General features: G+C 34.7%; 3 protein-coding genes across 4 annotated transcripts in view; 1 reads left to right on the forward strand and 2 right to left on the reverse strand.

The window, feature by feature from the left end:
- Positions 1–200: 200 nt before the first annotated feature.
- Positions 201–2,400, reverse strand: LOC148179555 (APOBEC1 complementation factor-like). Its single transcript, XM_088031434.1, has 7 exons — positions 1,732–2,400; positions 823–1,000; positions 671–770; positions 489–622; positions 430–432; positions 331–378; positions 201–259 (listed from the first exon to the last, which is right to left on the reverse strand). The coding sequence occupies exons 1-7, from the start codon at positions 2,398–2,400 to the stop codon at positions 201–203; spliced, it is 1,191 nt and encodes a 396-aa protein (XP_087887560.1).
- Positions 2,401–4,197: 1,797 nt separating this feature from the next.
- LOC148179556 (putative RNA-binding protein 46) lies at positions 4,198–5,667 on the reverse strand. Its single transcript, XM_088031436.1, has 5 exons — positions 5,029–5,667; positions 4,639–4,819; positions 4,478–4,589; positions 4,303–4,426; positions 4,198–4,248 (listed from the first exon to the last, which is right to left on the reverse strand). The coding sequence occupies exons 1-5, from the start codon at positions 5,665–5,667 to the stop codon at positions 4,198–4,200; spliced, it is 1,107 nt and encodes a 368-aa protein (XP_087887562.1).
- A 12,660-nt stretch (positions 5,668–18,327) lies between these two features.
- Positions 18,328–25,817, forward strand: part of SLO2 (slowpoke 2) — a 48,259-nt gene continuing 40,769 nt past the window's right edge. For both annotated transcript variants that reach the window (XM_088030573.1, XM_088030574.1), the window contains exon 1: positions 18,328–18,459. The gene's annotated coding sequence lies outside the window, so the exon portion shown is untranslated. The remainder of the gene's footprint in view (positions 18,460–25,817) is intronic.

Below are 25,817 nucleotides of genomic sequence, written 5' to 3' on the forward strand. Positions count from 1 at the left end.
TGGAAAGCTCTTTGGCGGCTAGCCGACTTGCAGGTACAGGGAAACAATTATGATAACCATAGATATGCCATTAATTTATTTGACTAAAGTAATAAGATACATATTAAACTACTCTATCGATTAGATATATTATTTAAGATATATGATTATATAAAACTATAAACTAATTTAAGAAACATTATGTGATTCCTTGAATTATGTTACAGGTCTCTGTTTATTGTCACAATCAGTCTTTGAAAAATTATTTTTCGACTAAATGCTGGAACTTTTAAATAAACTATTGATCTTAAATACTAAAAGACTAAATAAGGTGGACTTTATAAAAACTACCCTGTAAAGTACTAAATTTGTGACTAGCTGCACACTCGTCCCTTAATACTAAATACAAAAATAAGAAATCTAAATCCTAGTCCTAGCCGTTGCGTTTACCTTCTAAATACAAAAATTTCGATATTTTCACATCCCTGGCATTATGACAGTGTCTGTGCTAAAGTTAGAATCCTCCCAAACATTTATATTCTTATCAAAGATGTCAGAAGACATCGATGCGTGTGGGTTTTTCAAATTATTTCTTATTTCAATAGACCTCTGAACGAGCTTCCTCATTGAAGGTGGTACCGATCTATAATATTCATTTTAACAAACATTTTTTGTACATTTTTTAACTCACTTGCAAAAAGTGTCAGGAACTCGACCAGAACGATGAGATTTGCTGAATTCAATAGGTCTTGCCCATTCCACGATGATTTCTTTGCGATCGATTATAAGTCCTGAAAGAGATAACGAAAATTAATTGACAGACAGTTTAGTCTAAACACTGACCTGATAGTGTTCTAAATGCGTCTTCGGCGAATTTTCGTAAAGTGAAGTGCACAAAGGCGAAATTGTTGATCTTGTGGACTTTAAGAAGATGTGCTGGATCCAGGAATTGAAGCAAAATCTCTTTTAGTTGGTCGGAAGTCATGTATGTCGGGATGTTGCTGAGGTATAATTTTGTTACCTTAAAAAAAATACTGTAAAAATCACATTCTGGTTGAAGAGAAATTTCAGTTTTTTTGGTATGGTTTTCGGGCTTGATGACGAACTGATCAATTACACTGTGTAACAAAATTTTACAAAAGTCATATTTATCTGATTTTTTTTGCTAATAGAGTTGCAATTTTACTTATTTTTAAAGAATTGTGTGAGTTGTCCTCAAGACAAATAATAAATTTATATGTTTCTCGCTTTGCAAAATTAACAATTTCTTATATTGTGATCTTAAAGTTCTACAGATACTGAGATTTGTAAATGTTATTGACTTCAAAAACTCACGGATACCATGTCTTTAGATTCGAGAGTTAATTTCCACAAAAAGGAATTTGAATCCTTGACATAGCCGATTTGGAGATTTTAATGCCAAAATAGGCTTTAACGCTTTCCAAAATTTCGTCGCACAAATTATTTTGAGTTTCACTTATTTAATTGTTATATAACACCCTCCTACGTAGATAAATAGATCCGCAAATAATTTACATTGTCATCTTCTGCTCACTTTTTAATTCGCAGAGAGAAAAACAGCGAAAACAGAAAATTTTGAAAATATTTGTCAACATGTCAAAAAGTACGTCAGTCTTTAACGATAAATATGAAAAAAATAACATAATTATTTTTGTTGTTACAATAAATTAGTATTGTTCGTCGAGATCTAGCTAATTCTACGCAGTGTCCAAAAATAAGTGAAAAACTTACGTGCTTCATAACTTGGGGACTAACCACCGGCAGAGGCTCTGCCCAATCCACAAAAATCGACTGCCCCCAAATAACCAAATTTCCCGGTGATAACTGCCGACGGGCAATAGCAGCCAGTCGATGAGTCTCAAACTCGACGAAAACGAACCCTCTGTTCTGGCTTTCATTGTAGGGTTCTTGATACAAAATCACATTTACCAATCCTTCGACGAATTTTTCCAACACGAATCGAATTTCCTCCCTCGTGATGTGCTTCGGAATATTCCCAATAAATAACCGGCGATTATCGACGGACATGCACACTGCAAGTTTCGACTTATTTCTTAATCTATAGTTATGAAAAGCAATAACAGCAGCGTGGGCGTCTTCGGGTCGAAAATACGAGATAAAAGCATAGCCGCGGTTGCGTCCAAAGAAGTCCAACATAAGGCGAAGATTGTAGATGGCACCTTTCTTGCTGAAGAGTGGAATAATTTCGTCTTCGTACACATCCGGTGGAAGATTTCCGATGAAAATTTCAGTGCCTTTTGGGGGCGGTGCAAATCTGGCCATATCGCGAGGAGAATAGATTCTTTGACCGTTGCTTTGGACTATCTGGTAATTGGTGTTCTTCATTAAAGTCTCTAACTTTTTTACACGGGATACGCTCAGATTCAAATTATTAGACATGGTGATGATGATCTTCACTAAGTGGTAGTCGAAACAATACTGATTTTATTATGTTCAAGTGAAATGAGACGGATCGTCTGCGTGTGCAGTTGAGACAAAAAAAGGAGTTAAACTAGAATTGCAAGTCGTCTTTCGGTGCTTGCATTGGTTTTCGATGCGAAAATGATGTCATCATTCAGGTGGGAGCAGAGGAGAGTTGGTCTTACCAGTGGCGGCAATAGGAGAAATTGATATCTTTGATGATACACCGCGTGTTTTTATTTAGTCAAATATAAAATTGCAGAAAGAGCTCTTAAGTCAATTTTGCTCCAGAAAATATGAAAAGCTCCGAATGTGGTTGCAAATTAAACGTAATTCTCTTGCGAAGAATTATAAACTGACAAGATAAAGCTTTAATTTACATAACTGCTCAATGTGGGTTTCCAGGACTGAATTAGATTAGTAAAAGAGATCATTTCATGTAACAATTCTGGAATAATTTGACGAAATTCTAAACAAACAATAACCATAACAATAACGATATAATTGCATATGAACAGCACAATTAATGCAAGTTTCGAGCGTGAAGATTAAATTTTAGCTTTTGGGTCAGAGCTCCTCATTACAAACCCTCAAACTTCCCTCACATCAGTATTTAATCCGACTGCAAAAATCTGCATCTTCATAGCGTTAACACTCTCAAAATCTCGTTAACAAAGTTTTATTGCTGTCCTAATGGAATAAATAATTTCAGCCTGGAACCATTAACGAGCGCAAAACATAATTTTATGTGGAAATTTTCACCCTCTTGCTAATTTCGTTCACCTTGACCGAATCTCCAGTCTTGGGTTAATAACATGAGATTTTTCAAGAGCAATTGACATTTTCGAAACGAATTAGATTAGCTGTTGTGTTGTTATTTCAGATTTTAAATAAAGATTTCCTTGATTGCAATATTCCAAGAAATGCGGACCACCCATCAAACTAGTTTTTTATACTGCAATGCGCTCTTTTAATGTTCTGCCGGCTTTGTCAGCTCAATTTACCGGCGCGTTGAGTCCACGTGCTCAATACAAGATAAAAAACTGTCGACTTTAATAAATATCCGTAATCAATTGAACTTAATCACTTTATTAAAGAAACTTACAGAATGGGTCTAATTTGTTATAGTCTAGAAGTACACCAATTTAGAAGTAGTACACGCGTTAGAAAGATAACACAACGCCAAAATTGATACGAACTTACACAAAAGAACAAATTTATAAATAAAAACAGTTGTGTGGTACTCATTATGTCTAAAATGAGCGCGTTTAAAATTTATATAGCAACAAAGTTGGTAAAAAGGTACAAATATGCATAAAATAAACGTAAATTTACATCTTGATGTTGACAATCGAAAAACAAACTCATTATTCTAAAATTGGTGCCATGTCTAGCTAAATTATCTTTATAATTAAACTTAATATTTATTTTACATAATTAATTATAATAATACGTATATAATTAACAATAATAAATTAGATCTAAATTTACATGCCAGGGTTGAAGATTTAAGCCTTCAACAAAACAATGAACAGAAAACTGTTTATATCTTTTGTGCTGGAAGATAAGAATAAGAATAAATACAAATCCAAACAATGTTTAAATAACTAAATTTACAACAAAAAAACTAAAATATACAAATACAATATTAAATTAAAACAAAAAATAAATTAACATAAATTAAAATATAACCTTAAAAATATTAATTAAAATTTTTAAATGCGGATTTACTAGTCAATTAACTGACCAGTTAAAAATTCCAGGCACGCCAAGCATCTAACACGAAAGCTTCCCAAATTGCACAGTCAGATTATCTTCAGATTCGGTCTGAAAAAAAATCCACTTATTTATTATCCTATTTTATCTAAACACAGTGCTTACCGAGCTTTGTTCGAAGGAGCAATAATCGTCTTCACTGCTAGAGCTTTTAAAATCATTTTCTCGAGAATGTTTTATCATATTCTTATTCTCACGAATTAACTTCCTTGATTGGGGCGGTACGGACCTGTTAATATTTAATTATTTAACGAAAATCTTAAACTGTTTCGATACATACGTGCAGAAGTTGTCTGGCCAGTGATTAGCTCTGTTCTTTTTGCTGTAGGTAGAAGGTCTTGCCCATTGTACTTCTATTTGATGGCCAGATTCCAAGCACATGTAGCTAGACTCTGAATTAAGTTTTTTAGTAAAAATAAATTGTGTAACGTAAAATCTTACTGGAATTTATGATTTTTAAGGCATTTTCCGCTCCTCGTCTTGTGTAGAAATGGACAAACGCGTAATTGTCCCGTTTAAAAATTTTTACAATTTGAAGGTTCTTCAGTATGACAATAATAAATTGTCGGAAACGTTCAGTAGGCCAGTCCAGTGGAACGTTTCTAAAGTAGAGAATTTTTACCTGCGAAATTGTAAAAAAATAATGCAGATAAATCATAAAAATAAAATAAAATAAAAAAAGACATCTGAAAAAAAACTTTTAAATTTATTAATTAACTTTAATTATTATTATTTAGTTGGAAGTTAGAATTAAATAATTTGCATTGCGCGTCCTGAAGAGCGCCTCGTCGCCATTCTCCTTCTAAACCCCTCAAAAATACCTGGCCGTACCTGCATCAGTACCATCGGGTCGACGATGGGTTCAGGTTCCGCCCAATCAACGTACACTTTATGGTGGTGACCTCCATCGCTCCAGAGGTCCATGATTCCGGCGAGAAGCTTTCGCCTAGCGATGGCGGCCGCGCAATGCGACTCGAACTCAACAAACGCGAAACCTCTGTTTCTCAAAGGCTCCGTTTTTTCCGCATAAATAAAAACTTTAACAATCCCGTCAATAACTTTGCTTAATTCCTCCTGAACGTCTTCCGCGGTCTTGTTTTTCGGTACGTTTCCGAAGTACAGCCTGCAATTATCCACCGAGACGTGCACGGTGATGAAAGATTGTCTTGTCTTGCTCCTAACAAGGCGTTTGTTGAAACGAGAAACAGCCATATTTGCGTCTTGCACGGAAAAGTAAGTGATAAACGCGAATCCGCGCGTGTTACCAGAAAAGTCCATCATCAAGCGAAGTTTGTACATTGGAGCGACTTGCGAAAAGAGCGGAATGAGTTCGTCCTCGAAAAGGTCTTGAGGGAGGTTTCCCACGAAGACTTCGCTTCCTCTTGGAGGTAAATTTCGGACGGGAAAAGTTGAGGTGTAAATTCTTTGACCGTTTAATTGCATAATGTTAAATTTTGTATTAAACGCCATGGTGACAACACAGACGCACGATGCACTTGTTACTGATGCTGGACTAAAAAGAAGTAAAAACCGTTGGGGATGGTCGCTAAATATGATCATGATATCAGCTGATTGGTCAAGATTTGGCGCGGGTGAAAAAACCGTTACGCGAAGGTGGTTGATAAACGATGGTGCTAGTGCTGCGGGGACTGTGGTTTGAATTGTAGCCGCGAATTTGCGCTCGGCGATAAATTTATTCTTTGTGGCGGGATTTCTGGTCATCGTTGGATACGTCGAAAAAATCGTTCATGTTGAAGAACCTTTAGTGTAATTTTAGGTATTGAAGAAACTTCAGGGAACAAATATTTTTATCATATCAGAGCGTTTTCTCGTTAGTTCCGATGGTTTTTACGTTATGATTTAGGGAAAAATTTTAGCCACTTTCGTGTAAGATTTTTTAACTGTTGTAAATAAAACTGATTTAAAATTTTGTTTAATAATTATGTCCAGAAAAAAATTGTAATTTGTTTTTTGTCTCGCAACTTCTAAGTCAGAAGAGATAGCAATGCTACTGATGGCGCGTTAAAAAGATAAGATTTCAATCTTTTGTGATGGATCGCAATGAAAAATGGACATAATAATTTTAAAGTTATAATATACAAAAAAAAAACATAAAATGATCAAAAACTAGTTTTGGAACATGACATCAGTTTTTCAAAAATATATTGGAAAGTACGGTTTTTAGCTATAACATTTATAGTTCGATGGAAAGCTCATTTAATTGGTTTGAACTTTCGAGATAATGAATACATATATAAAAATTTTGTTTTAACAATAAAAAAAACCTTCATCAAATTTAGAAATGACTTTCCATTTTTCCAGTCTTGTTGACACATTAAAGAAGTTTACTTTATTCTCTTCTCATTGAAAAGCAGAATTTTATTACCATATAATTCTATAGTTTTGTATCAGATACTCATTTAAATGTAGCAAATATATTACAATTTATTAATCATAAAAATTTAAAAATTAGCTCAGAACGGACTCTAAAAAATGAATGAGTTTTAATTTGACTTTTATCTACATGTCAAATTCTGTAACAAAAACTGACAAACTTAAATCTACTTATTTTAGTAACCTAAACAATAAAAATACTCAAACACTAAAGTTACAAATTATACTTATGCTAAATGAATAAATTCCCACAAAATGTGAAGAAGTCAAACATTAGCAATATCGTAACAAAATAAAAGCATGCATGTTCTACTGACAGCATTTTTCTGTCATGCAGATCAAATTGAAATTTTAACATAAAAAAATGTGACTATATACTAACGTTCCTGAAAGAACTTGAGGCGTATTTAATTCTTATCCACAGATGGCATGTTTTCCTCGCATTTTGTCACTTGTTTGTTCCTCCACAGTGCGTCTTGTGGACCTGAAATAATATAGAGTTAGATAAACATAATAGGAGTAGATTTTTTTTACGTGAGAAAAGTTTTCACCAGCAACATCTCATCACTGCATTTTTCTGGTCGTGCCCATTCCACTCTGATTTGTCTGTTGTTAATCATCAATTTCTCTAAAAACAAGCAAAAGTTAGCAGATTGTTTGCCCCGGACACATTTTTATATCATTTTTTATTTTGCTTTATGGGTATTACAGGGTTAATCAAATAAATTAATTTCCCATAAATAAAATGAAGCAAATGAAACTGGGGCTAAAACATGTAGTAGTGAATAATTAAAAATTACGTTGAATTAATAACAAAATGTTGAATTTTTGTCGAAATCTGTAAAATACCTGATCTCAACCTGCAAAAGGCTATATCCGCCAATATTGTTGATTTGAAATGCACAAAAGCAAAATTTTTTTTCTTGTAAATTCTATCAGTCCAATTCAGGTCGAAGATGTTCTCGAGAAAGTTTCTGAAAACCCATGACGCACATCTGGTGGGGATGCTATTAAAGTGCAGAACTTTTATCTGAAAAAATGCAGTTTTAGCGTCCAAGTTATTGAAAAAAAAATGTGATGACGCCAATATACGAAATTACACAGATGGAAAGCAGTGTCTTTGTGTGGCAAATGTGAAGTTATGAATTGATAATTTTTACCAGTTTGTCGGATGAATAAAGATTTTAAGAAGTTAACATTTTAGGTAATAATTATAGAAAAATAAGGACCGCGAATATGCAAGGACTTGTAATCAGCTCGTAAATTTCTCAAACAGTTTTGTTTTGTTCTCATTTTACAGAAGATTAACTATCCGTTTATTGGATCTGGTCAGCTACTGGGAGTAAATGGTTTCATTTGCGGCACATAAAGGTTTTATAGACGATATGATCGTTATAATAAACACTAAACGAGGGTTGTATCGAATGCTTTATGTGCACACCGTACAGAAAATCTCTCGGTGAAAGCATTCGCTCTTCCCTTACATTGTTGAGAAATTGACAATAATAATTTCAATATCTACGGATGTACCTTATTTTGAAGAACTGGGTGCATGATGGGCTCCGGACGCGCCCATTCCACAGTCACCTCCCTCTTTCCCCAAAGACACTGTTTCGTGGTAATTTTTTTCAGGGCACGAGCAGCAAGAGTGTGATTTTCAAATTCCACAAGAGCAAACCCTTTGTTGTAAGTTTCATCTTCGTGGTCTTCATGTATAATCACTTCAATAACACCAGCAACTACACTTTTTAAATCCTCTTCAATTTCCGCAGTGCTCTTATAATTCGGTACTCTTCTAAAAAATAAGCGGCGGTTGTCCTCTGACAGTGACACAGTCAGTGAAACACGTGGGCGAATAAGAAACTTGCGGAATGTCACTATGGCCTGGTATGCATGATGGGTCGTGTAGTAACTCACAAAACCAAATCCTCTGGGTTTGTTTGCTGCATCCAACATTATACGAATTTGATAAATAGGACCAATTCTTCCAAAGAGATCTAGAATCTCATCTTCGTAAACATCACCAGGGAGGTTTCCGAGAAATAGTTCGGTGCCGCGTGGAGGTGCGGGAGAGGCATAGTTTGATAAATAAATTCTTTGGTGAGAGAGAATACTGAGATGAAAATTATTCTTGAAAGGATACATTTTCGCTTATGCTTCCACCAAACTTTAAAATCAAACTGGTGAGAAGAAGAAATGTATAGTTTTGGTGGTGGTAGGACTTTTGTTGTGGTTCGCAGAACATTGAACACGTGTTATCACTACAAAAGGATGTTGGATTCAAAATATTGCACATCAGAAACGTTTCTTTTTATAATGCGGCATGTTTTATGTTTTCTAACACTCAATCGATTTATCGAAGAATTTTGTGGATAAAACTAGAGGCAACTCGTTAGCAAATTAATTAAATTTCTACCGTTTCCTTCTTGTCCCGCTGTTTAGACTGAATTATTTTAGGAATTTTTAAAGGGCGGCAATAAATTAGGGTATAGGAATGGGATCGTGGAAATAAATTTTCCAACTTTATAAACTTTTGTTATAAATATCATTCTTCAAAGAATGGAAGATAATAATGCTCACATGTGTAATGGGCCGGTGCAAATTCAGAGTCAGCAGTCAATTTATAATTCAGATTTATGTCATTTTCCAATTTCCAACTGATCAGAGTTCAAAGTCGACTAATTGTGCAAAATGATGTTGAAGATGCTAATGGATTTTGCTGTTCATGTTCGTACATTACACAGTCCCAGACGTGACATTATTTGTGGCATAGCTGTATTTTTGTTGTATTTTGGTGGAATATCAAAACTGGGGTAATTTTCAATTACAGCAGGAAAGGTTTTATTACGTAATGTGAGTGTTAGAGATAAAAGCCTGTTTGTTCATGTTTAGCTTGTGGTTAATCAATAAATGAGCTATTTATACAAAATTATATTATTATTTTTTAATGATCTATTTCAGTACAGAAGAAATTACATTACATTGATCAAAAAGTTTAAATAGTTTGAATTTGTTTCAAACAGGCAGAAATCATTTGCAAACCTTTGAAACATTGCGTTATGTTATGGATAGATGACGCTCAAACTGAACAAGTTTTTTTACAATCAACTTTTACTCTATTGGTTTGGATCTCAGCTATTCATGTGGTCTCCAACCGTGGCGTGGCAGCACAAGCTGTGATTTACTACGTTTACACGAACCGTAGACTTTCTGATCGATTTTGAATTATCGGCGAACTTTGACATAGTTCACAAACTTGAAACGATAATTTGGTTGAAGTGTTGATTTCAGTTAATGATTACAATTTGTAAGAAATGGTTGTAACGATGTTTAAAGGAATTCCAGCTGTATTTCGCTTATGCGAATTGAAATCAAAGTTATAACAAAATAGCGACTTAATTTTTTAGATTTCGCTTAATTGGTATTGGTAACTTTTACGGAATTACATTTAAAAAATGCTTATTTTTTAAAATATTAAGCCACTTTAAGCAAACTATAGTATGTAAGATGCAAAATTTTATTTTTCTACAAATGTCAAAAAAGTTTACATTTTTTATTCTTTTTCACATGTGAAAAAAAAATGGAAAAATAAAAACATATCATTTATCAAATTTATCAGTTTTGAAATCGCAGCCTGCGCTAATATCCGCTGGCGTATCACTTTCACTCTACGACTCCATTTGCTTGAAAGAAATTGAAGAAATTGCAGCACCAAAAGTTAACTTTTTTTCATAACAAATGGTTACCTACGTTACAATTCCTAATATTTTGGTTTCTTTTTGATAATTTATTTTAGAACCAAAGAAAAGGTTCTTTTTTGACTTGTAGAAAAAATAGTGTTTGTATTTCGGCTCATTCGTGTTTTAAGGGCGCTTTCGAATGTCTTTGTGCTCTTGACCCAAATTAACATTCTCAAGCGCTATTAAAAAAACACTCATTTTGCGCACTTAATACAAAAATAACTACTCTTAATTTATAAAATTGTAGAAATGGTAATGTTAAAATAAAAAAAAATCGCATAATAAACTTTTTCGAATTTGCCGCTTTAATAGGTTCATTAGAGTACTCAATTTGGAGTCGTTTATAGGTATCTATAAAAGAACTCAAAGTAGGAAATTTTGTTTTTTAAGAATTGGCAGAAATAATTAGTCTGGCTGTCACTTGTTTCCTGTCAAGTTCTTGGTCAATTTGGATTTTACGATTCGTGTTTAATAAATTGCTGCGTGAATGAAAATTTTTCAATATAATTGAATTGTCCTTTGCGGTCAACAATAATTGTACCTAAATATAATAGATGTGAATACTGGCTGTGAGGTTAGGTTACGTTATGTCAAAATTCAGTGACAGTAAAACTCAATAAACGTCAAATTTTAAATTAAATTTGAAAATCAAGTGGCAAGTCGTGGTTACAAAACCATTACCAATCGTGTAACACGAAAACTCTTAGAATTAGAAAATTTAAATTTTTTATTAAAAAAAGGATGCAAATTCGAAAAAATTGTATAAAGGACTTGTTTTCGAATGGCATTGGTGCACTCGTCCCATACAAAACTCGCCTACGGCTCGTTTTGTACACCGGGAACTCGTGCACCAAATTGGCCATTATAAAACACGTTCTTTAATATGCTATTAAAGTGGCCTAGAGGCAAAACTACCAGAGCCTAAACTATTTAATACTCGGAAAATTGAAATGTTTCATAACAGCTCCTGTTTACTATTTCGTTAACGATTTATTGAAATAGATTTCATTTGCACTCAACTTTATGGTTAGTGTGTGGTAATGAGCTTTCGAACAGATTTACTTGCCCAAAGCTATATGCCAATAACTCGTATTTAATAATAATGAAAATCTAGCGTTTGTAAATGTTTGAGAATATTGACAATAAAAATTTTGTGTTTTAGACGACTTAAAACACAAATTAATTTTGTTTTTTTGTTCCAGGTAGGTGTGGTATAGACCGGGGCCGGCGAAAAGCTCAGGTAAAACAGTTGTGCGCTGAATTCTAATCCGCGGATTTTTTAACAAATACTCACCGCCATGTTAAGATTGTGCTAACAATTATCGAATTAACGCGATCGCAGAAACTATTCCTGGTTCAATTTACCTGCACATTGTTCTGTCATATGATTTTACGATTTCGTACCTGCTGGAAATTAATCACGAAATCAATCCCCCCCCGAATATGAAAATACCTCAATTTATCACCCAATGCAAAAGAGCTGTTTATGACATTGACGTAAATTGTTGTATGTACATACATAGCATTTCCGGTAACGAAGTGAGTGTTATAGAATTTAGGAAGGTAATCAACACCTCCGAGACGACATGAAGGTCCTTTCAGTGTTCCTCCAGAACACCAATTCGCGTTGGTAGATGAAGAGGAGATATAAATCAATTTGTAGTTGTTCGCTCTGACTTGACAGTCTGTGCTAATCAAATTCAGTGTTATTCGCTGTCGTATTATCAAGAAGCTTGGAAATCAGGCTTTTAAACTGTCATTACTGGAGATTCCGCATCGAAGAACCTAAGATGTATCGTTGATTAAAAATGGACGACAAGTAATGGAAACATGGCTGCCAATGTTTTGTACAAAGCCCATCTTCGTTGGAGTAATTAGCGGTTAGATGTGCGCTTTCTTGAAAATTTACGGACGGTTGCGTAAAGCCTTAACTTTTATGTCAAATTGAGATTTATTTGCTCCGTTTTAACAATTTATTGTAGCTCCGCATAGAAAATTACATGATGGTTCCCAAACGTGAGCTCCCTGCAAATAGTATGAAAAATCACGTTGCTTCTTATTAAAACTTCACGTCAACGTAACTTTTAGTTTTCGAAGCTTTCGTCTATTAAAAGCTGTAGTCTTAACACTTAAGCTCTTCCAGAAGTGGCGTTTATGTCGGAGATAGAAACGCTAAGCTATTTGGACATTAAATAAAGCGTTTAAAGTATATCGACCAGAATAATGTTGCTACGAATGTAGGAAAGTTTGTAAACTTGTACAACTTTGTATGCTTTGCAAGAATTTGTGTGGTGCAACCACAAAAATGCACGAGTAGCAGGTTTATTTACAAGCATTTTCGGAGAAATTAAGTTGGCGTGAATTCTGTTTGGATTACAGGGATTTTAGTTAATTCGTTTTAGCATAATATCAGAGCTTTGAGGATGATTTGTAAGTATCGAGGGAGTTAGTGAAATCCGTGATTATGCCATAATTCTGCGAAAGTGAAATTAGTTCCAGCTATAAATTAGAAACTAGGAATATAACGCCAGAAGTCAAGTTCAGTTTCTTAAAAGTTAATTTCTTAAATTGTCAATTTTTTATGTATGACTGGATCAGATGTTGCAGAAGTCAATGCACGCACGAAAAGAACAAAACCAAAGCATCGCCTGCGGAGGCGAAGAAAACGGCGTCGGCGGAGCACTTTATTGAATCATAAATTTATCTAGAAGATAACAGTTGGTACGTTTTTCTTTCAGCGAGATTTGTCGTCATTTACCAAAAGAAATTGAACACTGATTGGGTTCTCTGAAATAAATTAAAATAAAAGCTCTACATATTCGACGAGCGTATTGACACTCAGATTATCTGTCAAATGTGCTTTCCTTTGGTAATTTCGATTTCATTTCCTGATTGCTTTCAACGATAGTAGATTACTATTGACCTAAATTCGACTTTTTCTTTATTGTGTATACAAATACACCTTCATTATAGTGATTTTTTTTCGAGTCTCGTCATAGCATTTGCAGTGGCCATTTGTTAATTGTTCATTACAGAACGACTAATTAGTCACACCTGAACTGTTGGTAGTGATCTGACAATTAACAGCAAAAGGGGTAATTACAGGACACCCATTCATCATGTTACTTAACGCAGGACTACATCCATTATTTCTTCTTTCTGATTAGTCCCCAATCACGTTTCATGACATTTCTATTGGTTCCTGTGATTTACCGAAATGTGAAACTGTGTTGTGCATATTTCCAATTAAGTTAATGGTTATAATAAACACATTTCTCCACAAGAAGCAATTTCATAAGCACACGTACCAATCTGCTCCTGACTTGATTACCTGTAAATTTATAGTTTTAATTATTAAAATATCGATCGTTATTTTCATCATCCGACAAATTTAATTAAAAATACCTCGCGACTTGAACTGGGAAAGAAAGATGGCCAACGATTTTTGCATTGTTTTACACTAATTTATTGATAGCTGAAATTTTCCAGCCGGAAATGCAAATTAGCAGCGCTAAAAACACCGTGACGATGAATGATTGATGAATCCGGACGAATTTAGTATTATCAAATATTGACGAACAGGATAATGAAAAAACAATTATTGCGTCAAAGATCCGGAAGCGTTGAATGATGTCATGGTTTGCCCGGAAAATGTGAATCTGTCAAATTCTCCCAAATTGTAGTAGATACCAATGTGGAAACTGCAGAGGACGAAGAATATTGTTTTACAGTGGTTATGTTCACACTGATAAATATTTTATTTCAGAAGTTAGATTTTCCAAAAAGTATGTCGGACTTGCGTTGGGAAAATGTGATCTCGTTCAAACTCGATCCAACCAGATTATCAATCAATAGGAGCTCAGCTTTAGAGTGCTTGTTAAAATTTTATGCAACTCCCGATTTTTTTCTTCTTTTTGCGTTGAGTAACTGTAACAAATTACCACTCCATGAATTTAATTCTTGTGTGGTCAGTTAACGCCGTGCAACACAATTTAATAGAATTTTTTGTGAAAATTTAAATACAACAACCGCACACAAACATTTGTATAAAATCGAATTATATTTTCCATTATTTGCTTGTATTTTCGTGTCCAAGCAAACCAATCGCAGCTTTCGCGTATATGACGCATCCGACATTTCAGTTTTCTTTTTGATGTAAAACTTTGCCGCATCAACCGAAATCAATAAGATAATAATCAACGTTCTTTTGCATCTAAAGAGAAGAGAACCAAATATCGAATAACAAGTAAATGTGATTTCCCCGCGACAGGATTCAAAGGAAACGTGCTCCTGGATGTGTCAGTATGCAATTATTTTATTGTATGATCACTCCTAGTCACAGCTTAATAGGATAAATCAATAGTTAGTGTATGTCATCGTGTTTTGCTCTTAACTAAACAAACCTGTTATATTATAATTGCTGATTCAGTGCATATCATATCGCTTAATTAAATTTCGCACTCAAAATAATGAAGGATTGAAGTTAACATGTTAAGAGTACTGTTCAAATGAAGAGTTAATATCGGGAAATAACCATTGATTAGTTCGAGTTATTTCAGTAATGGAGGTTGCAAGTTAAATGTTCTGAAAACTTTATCGGTGGAATGTCATCGTCATCATATATGGGAGTTTTATGGGTTTTGTGATAGAACGGCTTATCTCTTCGCGTGGTTTCCTCCGTAATCTATGCTAACTGTAAAGAAGGAAAATGCCGCATATACGGTAATAAAATTACTGCAATTTAGTCGGAACTTTTATTCTTCAAAGAAAGCTTGCAAAGACTCCAATAATTCATAATTTCGCCATGTTAACCTTTAATAACGGTAAAGCCATGTTTTGCTGCGAATTCCATTCATAAATCAATAGATATTCCCAGAACCATTAATCCAGGATAGATTCCACTGATTCACCCGAACATTAATTAATTTCGTCTTTTGCCGGTGGATGATTTTTATTACTCCAAGGTAGTGAAACACCACATAACAGTCGTTCTACTCTCTACCTTCTGTTTCTAAACATAACTTACCCAGTTCGCAAGTCTCTAGGCTGCCCTTCTGGGGTTTTACGCTCTTGCTGAATACTTTATTCTTTGTTAGATGAAAAATTTATCAAACTCATAAAAGTTTCATTACCTCTGCACCGTTTCTGCATTACTTAGTCTATTTTTCCGGCTTTACTAAAGTGTTAACAGCTAATGTGGCTCCATGAAGGTCAGATTTGAGTAAAGCGTCTGAAATCTCTCATTGTTCAAGAAAGTGCAACAGTCTGCGATGAAGTTTATACATTGGAACTAGTGGAAGTGTGCACAATATTAAAAACGTAGCTGCAGCCATATACAGTTTGGGGAATTGCCACCCGATGCATGGAATTAAATTTAATAGAAAGTGGGGGACACCGAGCGAGAAAGAGATTCTTGCATTCTTTCATTCTCACACACATTAAGAAACATGAATTTTTGGTGAGTCCAAGACCGATTAATGGACAAATAGATGAGCGCAACAAAGAAAACAATAATTGCTATTGGAGCGAGGAAGATAAAAATAATTTACCCCCATCAGCGCGAATGCATGCGTCGTGGCATTGTTTTATGATTTTTGGTAAGACGAGGTGTTAACATGATTGCTCCTTTGGTAATTCTTCGCTGTTACAGAGATTTGGTTGTTCAAATGCAAAATGCAACAATTTTATTTTTTTATGAGTAATGATAGGCATTGTCTTTCTCAATGAATTTGAGTTATAAATTTCGAGAACTTGTCACTAAGATGCGTTGAGGGGAGTAATACCACCCACCGACACTACTCCTCTCCCACTTCTTATTAAAATTGTTCCCATTCATCGGGTATCAATTCCCCAAACTGTATTTCTGAGTAACAAAAAGATAAATTGGAAACGACAACAATTTCTTGCGACGTTTTTACTCGTGAAAGAAAAAATTGTCTGTTATCTCGTTAGTTATTCCACGCCTCGTTATCCGTCATCTCAATGGAGCAGAAATAAGACGAGTCTATCGTTTCAGACCGACCTCAAGTGTAATCACAAAGAAGATGAGTAGAAACGTTTTTAATTAGAAGATCAAAATAACACCAGAATTGGAAAAAAGGCAATAAGAGTGGGCGTGCATATTGGATTTCTTAAGATTTTAATTACGGGACAGTTTTCGGACTGGTGGAGTTATTGGATTTTATATTTTGTTAAATAAAGGGTTTCTTTAATTGCAAAGCTTCAGAAAGATAAGTTTATAACCAGATTAAAAGTCTATAATTTATAAAAGGGTGGTTGGTAACAGAACTAATTAAGACTCTCATCAAATGCGGAGATTTTCTTAAAGACCAGTCCAGACGATGGAAACGTAGTTTCTCTCTCTGGCGGATTATAAACGAGCTCATCAAATAAAGAGGGATGTAATTCAATTACTGGTGGAAATTGGCGGTTTTCCTACCTTCAACTTTTCACTACTGAGGTAAGTGTGGTAATTTTTGAACATCAAATCGCGGGAGTTTGCTTTATCTTTATGTACATGTTAGCTCCAGTGACAGAAGTTTGAGAGTTGGGACTTGTACAACTTCGGAGAGAAGCAGGTGCATTGTGACGAGATTTTCAAAACGGAAATTAAAAACTAACGGCGAAGGAAGTCTCTATAATAAGAAAACATGAAAAAATGTTTCTTCTTTTGCGTTCTAAAGCATTACGGTCACTTTTGAGCGTCTCGAAGGCACTGTAAACTTCCGACTTTAGCCACTTCTTCAGCCCTCAATATCGAGTGTTACGTTTTATCCATAAAACTTCCCATAAAACGAAAGTTAGTTTAGTGTGAGGAACTTGGAAGAGAAGTTAAACGAACAATTCGTTCAGACTAATTTAATAACAGTTTTTCTTTCATTAATCCGAGAGATTTAGACCAACATTTTTCCGTTTTCCGTAATGAAAATTAATTCTTCCTGGCATATTATCCTGCGCTGCAACAATGGAACAAAAGGTATTGTTATGTAGATATAAGCATCCAATCAAAATGTAGGTCCTTGATAGACTTGTAATCTAATTTCGGGAATAATTATTATTGCCAGGAAAACACGAGCATCTCATTAAAGCGATGACAGAAGAGGGTTGTACACATATGTAAGAATTTTTTTTCTGTAGTTTAGGCTTTCGAAATTAGGTCAGCTCACTTCTTTCTTTTGCCATTTGTTCCGTCTCTTAAAGGAGTTCCTAATTGAAACTAACAGCTTTCAGATGTTGCTTTTAGAGAACTTTTTGTACGGAAAATTGCCCCTTTAAATGTGTGATTCGGGTTCTGAATTCGATGCATGTAACACTTTGTTCGACAAATTTGATTAGGGCAAAGCAAATTGGGTTTTATCCACGAAGGGGTTTGTGGAAAAAATCTCCCTCGGTGATAATTTCGGCAAACAAAAGTGTTTTTTGCTAGTTGGGACCAAAGTCTCTAAAAATAAACGGTAGTGTGAAAATTTTTGCCTGGTTTCACATGGTGTCAACGTAGATTTATACATAAAGGGAACCGAACTACTCGCTGAACTAACTAATTCGGCGGTGTTCAATTTCCCGCCCCAATGAAGTTCAAATGTTTCGCCGTTCTCTTTCAACATGTTATATTTTCTCCTTTTGTTTAATACAGTTCCACAGTTTAACTTTGTTTTCTTAGCGGTCTCTTTAGTTTGTTCTGTGCAGATAGAGTTAACCAGATAATTGGGACGTGAAAGTTAGAGCAAGCAATTAAAATATTTCTACAAGAATTTTGTACTTGATGGCTTCTTTAGTGGCTTCTGCTTGATCGAGTTTAATTTACTGTCATGGTTTGACTACTAACAAAAGTTTTTGGCGGACTTGGTCCTCCCGCTCCACGACCACGTCCCTTTCCGTCGCCGTCTCCGCCACGCGGCGCACGTCTGAGCACGTGTTCGGAAGCTTCCCCATGGCACCGTTTGAAGTGGGGGCGGCGTGCGCGCACCAGCAGATGCGTGTCTAGTCCACCACACATTTCCTATACATCTCGAGAAATACACGGGAGCACGTGTCGCGACCAGGTGTCGGCAAAACCCTCGGTGACGGTGTCCATCAGATTTTGGTACCGCTGTGATTTGTATAAGCAACATGTGATTGTTATTCTTAGGTTTGTATTTTATTCGTTCTGTGTACACCTGCTCATGTTATTTTGCATGTTCTTTCCTCAATTCTGTGTGACGTGCTTGTAGAATTTAAAAAATTTTGGCGAATTATAAAATTTTGCCGCAATTTCCCGGAAGGAGTCATGCGGACGCTTAAATTAAACTATTTTTGTTGTTGTTTGTTTATCATTTGTTACGATAAGTTTGTTTATCGTCAAATAACTTTGTTGTGATAAACACGAATCAAATCGATGGAGTTTCTATTATTATGTTGCCAACACATGTTTGTATGAGCGCATCTCAAAATATCCAGATGTACAATAAGTGTTTAACAAAAGCTGCATGTTTTGGTATTTTACTACCTTTGGAACTGCTTGCCTTTGTACAATATAAACTGTTCTGCACTATATCAAACTGGATTTTTCCAGTAGCAACAAGTTTTTAAAGTTCAAAAGGAGCTAATTTATCCGTCATTTTTACGTACTTATATTATTTATGTATGTATAACGATTGATAAATTCGAAAAATGACTGCACGAAAATAAAACTCTATTTTCTTATTAACGTAATCTCTGATTCACCCTCTGCTGTTACTCATCAACGAAGACAAATGCGTTGATCTAAAAATACCGGCTCCACTGTCATTTCGAGCATTTCTCCTTTTTATTTATTTGAGTGGGTTTCCTTTGATTATTTTTTCATCGAATATACTTTACTTGAAAGTAATCCAAGTTGTTGTAACGGATTTATTGAAGGGAATATGTTGAGTCGCCCATGAAATGTCAAAAATATATTTCTCAACCATTGAACCGAAAAATAATTGGAAGTGAAAGATCATGATCTGCTTATTCCGGGATTTTCCAACTCCGGTCGTTGCACGCTGCTGGAATAATTTTAACCTGTTCAAACATGTTGGTTTGCGTTTGACACTTTTTAACATATTAATAAAAAAAAATGCTCAAAGTAATTATAATTAAGCAATCGTTTCAAGTTTCCCAGTTTTTGGCTTCAGCTCAATTACTTGAGGCAATTATTTTATCACACTTGCTTGAAGGTTTTAATGGAACCCCAATAGATAATTGAGGCAAACGTCTAGAATATTTAGAATTTCAGTGGATTCTATTCACAAATTACAACATGTCTGTTGCATTTCATTAAACCTTTTAATTCAGGAACGTTCTCGTTAAACCGACTGAAACAGATATGAAATATTCAAATGACGTTGTCATGTTTACCGTTTCAATAACAACATAATCTCTAACTGCACTAACTTAATTAGTGACAGCTACATACATCTTCAGTTATTCACCGTTTGCACTTCCACACCAAGTGCAGTCTAAAACGATGTCAAAATTAACTCAATTCCAGCATCCGTGCTTATTAAATTGAATCTTCTAAGACGCTATCAAATAATTACCAGCTCTGACTTCTTGACACATTGGTCGTAATGTTAGCCGCTGGTACCTATTTCTGTTGATTTGCCAGGATTTTTGTTTTTCATTTAAACGGATCAAACACCGCCTGTTTATTTACAGTGCAGTTTAATTAAGCAGAATTCAATGAAATTTCAGACCTTTTCATTTATATGGTTGTGTTCTATCTATTCATTAGCTAGTTGGCAATGTGGGAGGATATAAATATACTCTGCTAGGTGTTATTACGAAAATGGTTGTTGGTGCATTCGATATGTTGTCACACTGAAAAGTTATCACAGATTTTAAAAGCTTTTTTGCACTACTTACTATGTATTAAATTTAAGGCGTCAATATTTTCACTTTGCTGGTCTGCAACTCGACTTTTTAGTTCATTTTAGAACACCTCACAAATAACTCTCGACTAGACGGTAATGTGTTTGACTACAAAATTAGATCCTAAACTTAATTCATTTTGACAAAATGCATGTTAATGAATATTCTGTATGCAGTGGGAGACACTGGTTATTCATGGAGCCATGCAAACTTCAACAAACTTCTAATTAAATTGCACGTGCAATTAGCCTCTCTATTGCACGTAAAAGTGTGCTTTTGATTCCTTGTAAAAATAAAATTAAATGGCTTACAAATTAATAATTGCGTGGCGATGTAATTAACTAATTGAGCGAATTATTGACCTAATTGGGGATAATTTCGTTACCTGGGGTGGAATTTCAAATACGAACTTTGCAACATTTGGTGGAGCAAATTCCAAACTGTTCCATGTATGTAGTAAATTTACTAACACTGCATTTGTTCGCGCTAGATTGAAACTTTATGACAATAGAAATATCCAATAAATCGTACATTTTGTGACCTTGATCCTATCAAAAATGGAAGTTTCCTACAACCTTCCTCATAAAATTCGAATAACTGCACATTAATTCCTTGATGGGTTGATCGCCTGGCTCAAATTTTCAGGTTGAATCAAGTGTCTGCTTCAACGAAATTATTTGGAAACTATTTTTGCACTCAGATAAACGGGATAACTTAATTATTGTAGGGTTTATTGTGTTCCAGTTTCCCCGTCTGCTGACGAATCAATATCGATTTAAAAATAGTGTCTCAATAAATTATTGATAACAGTGTCCATGAATTCATTGATCTAAAATGCTACTTTCTGTTCTTTTTTTCGACGCTTCTTTCTTTTGCGTACATTTTGTTTGTAATAAATGTGTAATGCATGAAGGTCGGTTTCCTTCACACACGTCTAGTTTTCCACGTAAATGTTAATAATTTGTAAACATTGCCTGACAACGCAACTTTCTTCAATAAGAATAGAATTAGATTCCGCTGCAAAACTATGTTTAAATGAGATATTTTTGACAGGAATTTTGGCTACACTCGATGGTGCCAATATAAATATAGAAGTTCATTGTTTCTGTTACCTCTGCAGAACTTTCACTTTAGTTCATGTCAAATGATGCATTGCAAAACTTCAGCGGAGCAGACTTCTAGTTGTAACAGCTTGTCGTTGCTGCTATTTACTTGAAAGCAGTTTTTCAATTGTTGTGCAAAGCTCAGGGGTGTTAAAAGTCGTAGAAACAGTATCTCTCAAGGAAGTGCATTTCTATTTCGGGTGCAATTTCTGTGTCTGGTTCCAACGGGAGTCACGAGAAGTTAAAGGATTTTTTATGTTTTATACTTTTCGTCGGTCGAGGCAATGACTGTAAAAATATTGAAAGCTTTCCCAGAACGAACCGGGCCGTGCGGAGGAACAATCTTCTACTACACCAGTATTTATTAGCACTACCCTTAAATTTTACGAGATTTCTCATGAAATTGCTTGTGCCAGCTTCATTAATTAAAAGATGAAGATCGCTCCCTCAAATTTTAGAAAGACCCTAAACAAAGCATTTACACGCGAATTAATTGTAAAGTTGAATAAACCAATTCTTTGATGGGCGCTTGCGTGGTGGTCTAGACAAGCAGCCAGACGAAGACAGGATCAAGGATGGTAAAGCAGGATTTTAAACTGTCGGAACCAGGTGGACTAATCTCACAATATATCTGTCACAAACTTCACACAAACACGCTGTATAATTCTTTAAGCGAAAAACACTCTCAGAAGACAAGCCTTCCGCTCCGTAAATGTGTAAAGCTCCACATTAATATGAAAGCTTTTAATATCGGCAAAGATTAAAGCATGTTACCAAAAAGCTTACTAAAATGAAGCTCATTTCAAAGCCGACCTGTCGGGTCACATTTCCGTGGCTATTATTTTATAGAAATGACAAAAATCCCGAAACCATCGGAATAAAATTGAAAATGTCTCTTCCGGTTTTCCACTTCCCTTATAAAATATGAAATTTTTGTTGGTGGAAAACTGATTCTTACTTATCTCGAGACTCTGTAGTTTGCATTTTATTTCATATTTCAATTCGATGGTGCTCCGCTCGCTGCAAATTGACTTTCAAATGTCCACCTGCCTGACGGAAATTGCTTGTAATCGCAGGAAATAAATTTCCTTGTGGACGATTTCATCAAATTTATCGCGGAAAAGGTCATAGTCTTAAGTATTGTCAACAGAGGTGTAGCTCATCTAAATATAGCTTTGTTTATGACAAGCCCGATCGGCGGACTGAGCACCTTGTAAGCGCAAATATTGGATTTGGAAGATCCTGGGTCAAAGGTAAATTTGCGTGTCCATGTACGCATATGGAATTTTTTTATCGAGGTGCCAATACTAAAATTATAGCTAGTTTCGCACGACTGAATTATTCATGTTAGCAACGGACTTTGGAGACTTGAATTTGAGTTTGCAAGAGCAATAAAAGTAGACCTTTTCAATTGGTTTTTTGAAAAAGCATTTCAGCAGTTCATGAGAGAATGAGTTTTCTTTTGTTGAGCATATAATCGGAAGTTAGAATTGAAATTAAAATCACTCGCTTAGTTGCTCCTGCTTCTGTGTTATTGACTTTGACGCTTTTCAGCTTGCCAGATATTTATTTAAGAGTAAATAAATCTAATTACCGCAAGAAACACGAAAATAAATAAATAGGGCATGGAATGTTTCGGTGGGGATCGAAAGGGAATCTCATTTTTTCCTTAACTGACTGAAAAATGAGACCTTCGCTTATATATTAACCTTTTTCCAATACTGATCAATAAGTTATATCCAACTTGTAATCGCGTCTGAGAGAGTTAATAATCTCTAAAGGAATTTAAGTTAATTTCAAGAGAAGTTAAGCAAGTGAAGTGAATTGCCTGAATTATTATAATCTTTCAAAATTAATTAAATATAATAAAATGGCTCTTTAGAAAATAAGTTTTCCACCTCGATGTTTAAACGCTCTTAATTAATTAATGAAGTCAACTCTGGTAGTTAGTTAGGTAGTTCATAGTTCATAGATTAAAAATACATGGAGCTGCTCTAAAATATTGATTAACGAGTTCTCTGTAGACTGCACGGTCAAGCAGTCAAGCTGAAGCTATAGATAATGTGCTAAAATTTATTAATTTAATAATTTCGTAATTGTATAATATAAACTGATTGCTGACCTATTTTAAATATTAAAAATTATTATTTTATAGGTACTATAAAAAGTGGTGGATTTATGGATTTAGACCTACAGTATAAATTTAATCAATTTATAGCTGACAACTATTCAATATCGTTTTATATTTATTGTTTCAATGCAGAAAAATTTTACTTGGTTCTATGGCTCGTTAAGTTTTAAACGTAAACGTAAAATTCAAACTATGAATATTAAATATTAAAATATATGATCGTCAAAGAGTATAAAACAGACGGAAGTTGCATCTGACACTAAAACATTTTTGCAGTGCACATTTTTGCTCAAGATACGGCCGAAGTTATTGTCGGCTGTCCAATTAAAGCAGACTCTTATCCAAACGAGATGAAAATAGCTGCACAAAAATAATAGGTACATCGCACTTTGCCTGTTATGGCATGCCCATTGATTGAGATTGACCGTAAAATTGTTACATAAAATCTCATTTTGTCACCTATTCCTCCACTTCAGTCACATATTAAATCATCGAAATAGCTTTCAGAGGCTAATAAACTAACATTACATGAAATACCGCCACCACCGATAAATCAAAAGTAAAGTTCGAGCTGCCATAACCGCGCCTAGTTTTTTATTTCTTCAGACTGTTATCTAATCAAAGCTTTCATTTCGTTATTGCAGGATCTTGTATAGTGTCTGTTTTTCCAGTTAAGGGCCAAAATCGATATTTTCATAGAATGCAAGAGACTTTATCTTCAGGCTGAATTCAAGAACACACTGAATTGCCACTCCTCTCAAAATAATGAGGGAGCACTTTACAGTATTCTTATCTGGTCACGTCAAGTTGTTCATCTGCGTGGTTTTTCTCCAGTTTCATCTCTCTGTGGAACGATATTGGAAAATTTGGATACACGTTTTTAGAGAGGATGTGCAAAGTTACATAGTTCGGAAATTAGTTTCGACGTTCCAATCTCTAGTACCTAATACCACGTTCTAATCGATCAAGTTTCTTGTACACAAATTGCTTAATAATAATTTAACGTTTTTTCCTGGCGCAGTCTATAAAACTGTAATCTTACAAGCTCGTCTAAATGACCCTCTTGATGCCGACAACAATACAATAAAAGACTAAAGTAATAAAGTAAACAATACACGAAGGGAAAAAATCTTCTCTGATATTTTTTATTCCGGTTGTATTTAATTGGATTTTTTTCCCTTTGGGAACAAACCACTCGATGAGAAGTGCGTCACGTAGGTACTTGGAATATCTGTATTTCTGAAGATGTCTGATTTTAAACTGTGCCTCTAATCCACAAACTGCTTGAAAAGAAGGAAAGTCTCGTTTATTTCGACAAAGTTTGTACAATGGAGGAGCTGCGAAGAATGAAAGAGGGAAAGAAAAAGTATCAGAACTCTGCCAGTCAGGATTAAAAATTCTAAGCGAGAGATAAATATTTAATTGGGGAAAATGATAAGAAACGCGCGAGTTGCTGTAAATAATTGTATTTCGTCTGACTGGGTACGAAATTTGTAACCGTGGAATTATTTTTCAGACAGGATCTAGGAAAGCGACACGGTAAAATTGAATATGGGCCAAGTACCAAATATATTTCTCGTCACATACAACGAGTGAAAGAGTCATTTTATTAAATATCTCGGGCTTTTGGCATTTCCTGCATGACCCCGTTTATTAAATTAATATCTCATTAGTTTTCAACAAGTTAGAATTGCTATTTTATAGATTGGAAATATAAAATAAATATGATTTTTTCTTTCCGTGTCATCCGCAGTAATATGAAATCGATAGAGCAACCAACGCAATTATTGGGTACACTAAATTACGATGTTGTCTCTTTAGAGGTTAGAGGGAATGAAATAAAGCGTCATGGTCAGTTCCTGATCGATATGGGGCGTTAAACCTGGCGAGGGATTTATCCACTAAAAGTAGCAACTTAATTTTTTCAACCTGAATCAATTTATTAACTGAACAAGCTTCAACCAGATCGCACTGGCCAGCCGAGTTTATGTTATCGCATTTCACCATAAACTTTATGGGAATAAAGATGGGGGTCGTTTGTAAAAAAGCGGTTTTATGGGACTCTTTTATTGTAATTGCGTTTCTTTTATTTTAGTCGTTTTATAGCGTGCTATTTGCGTCGTACATGATATAAAATGTTTTGATAAAGTGCATCGCATTTTAGTTTCACGGATGATTGGTGGGATTTTGATTTGTTTCATTGAATAATTAATTGATATGTAAATCGAAATTGCCCACTTTGACAGTACTTCGTGAATGATTGAATTTTGTTATTTTATGATTTGCAGCAGGTAAAGTCTTTAATAATGATCCCACAATAAAGATATGTTATTCATACAAACATGCAATTTATATGCATAGTTTTCCTGATTAAACCTGACA

This window comes from Gnatocerus cornutus, chromosome 2, assembly GCF_029298725.1.
Source record: "Gnatocerus cornutus isolate USDA-ARS CGAHR chromosome 2, icGnaCorn1.1, whole genome shotgun sequence".
NCBI lineage: Eukaryota > Metazoa > Arthropoda > Insecta > Coleoptera > Tenebrionidae > Gnatocerus > Gnatocerus cornutus.

Bases quoted from the DNA above. Each gene is read 5' to 3' on its own strand.
- LOC148179555 (XM_088031434.1), bottom strand. From the start codon at position 2,400: ATGTCTAATAATTTGAATCTGAGCGTATCCCGTGTAAAAAAGTTAGAG. The intron at 1,001-1,731 runs GTAAGTTTTTCA...ATTTTTTTTAAG, and splicing joins GTCCCCAAGTTATGAAGCAC to GTAACAAAATTATACCTCAG. The intron at 771-822 runs GTCAGTGTTTAG...TATCTCTTTCAG, and splicing joins CGCATTTAGAACACTATCAG to GACTTATAATCGATCGCAAA.
- LOC148179556 (XM_088031436.1), bottom strand. From the start codon at position 5,667: ATGGCGTTTAATACAAAATTTAACATTATGCAATTAAACGGTCAAAGA. The intron at 4,820-5,028 runs GTACGGCCAGGT...ACAATTTCGCAG, and splicing joins ACCCGATGGTACTGATGCAG to GTAAAAATTCTCTACTTTAG. The intron at 4,590-4,638 runs GTAAGATTTTAC...AACTTAATTCAG, and splicing joins CTTAAAAATCATAAATTCCA to AGTCTAGCTACATGTGCTTG.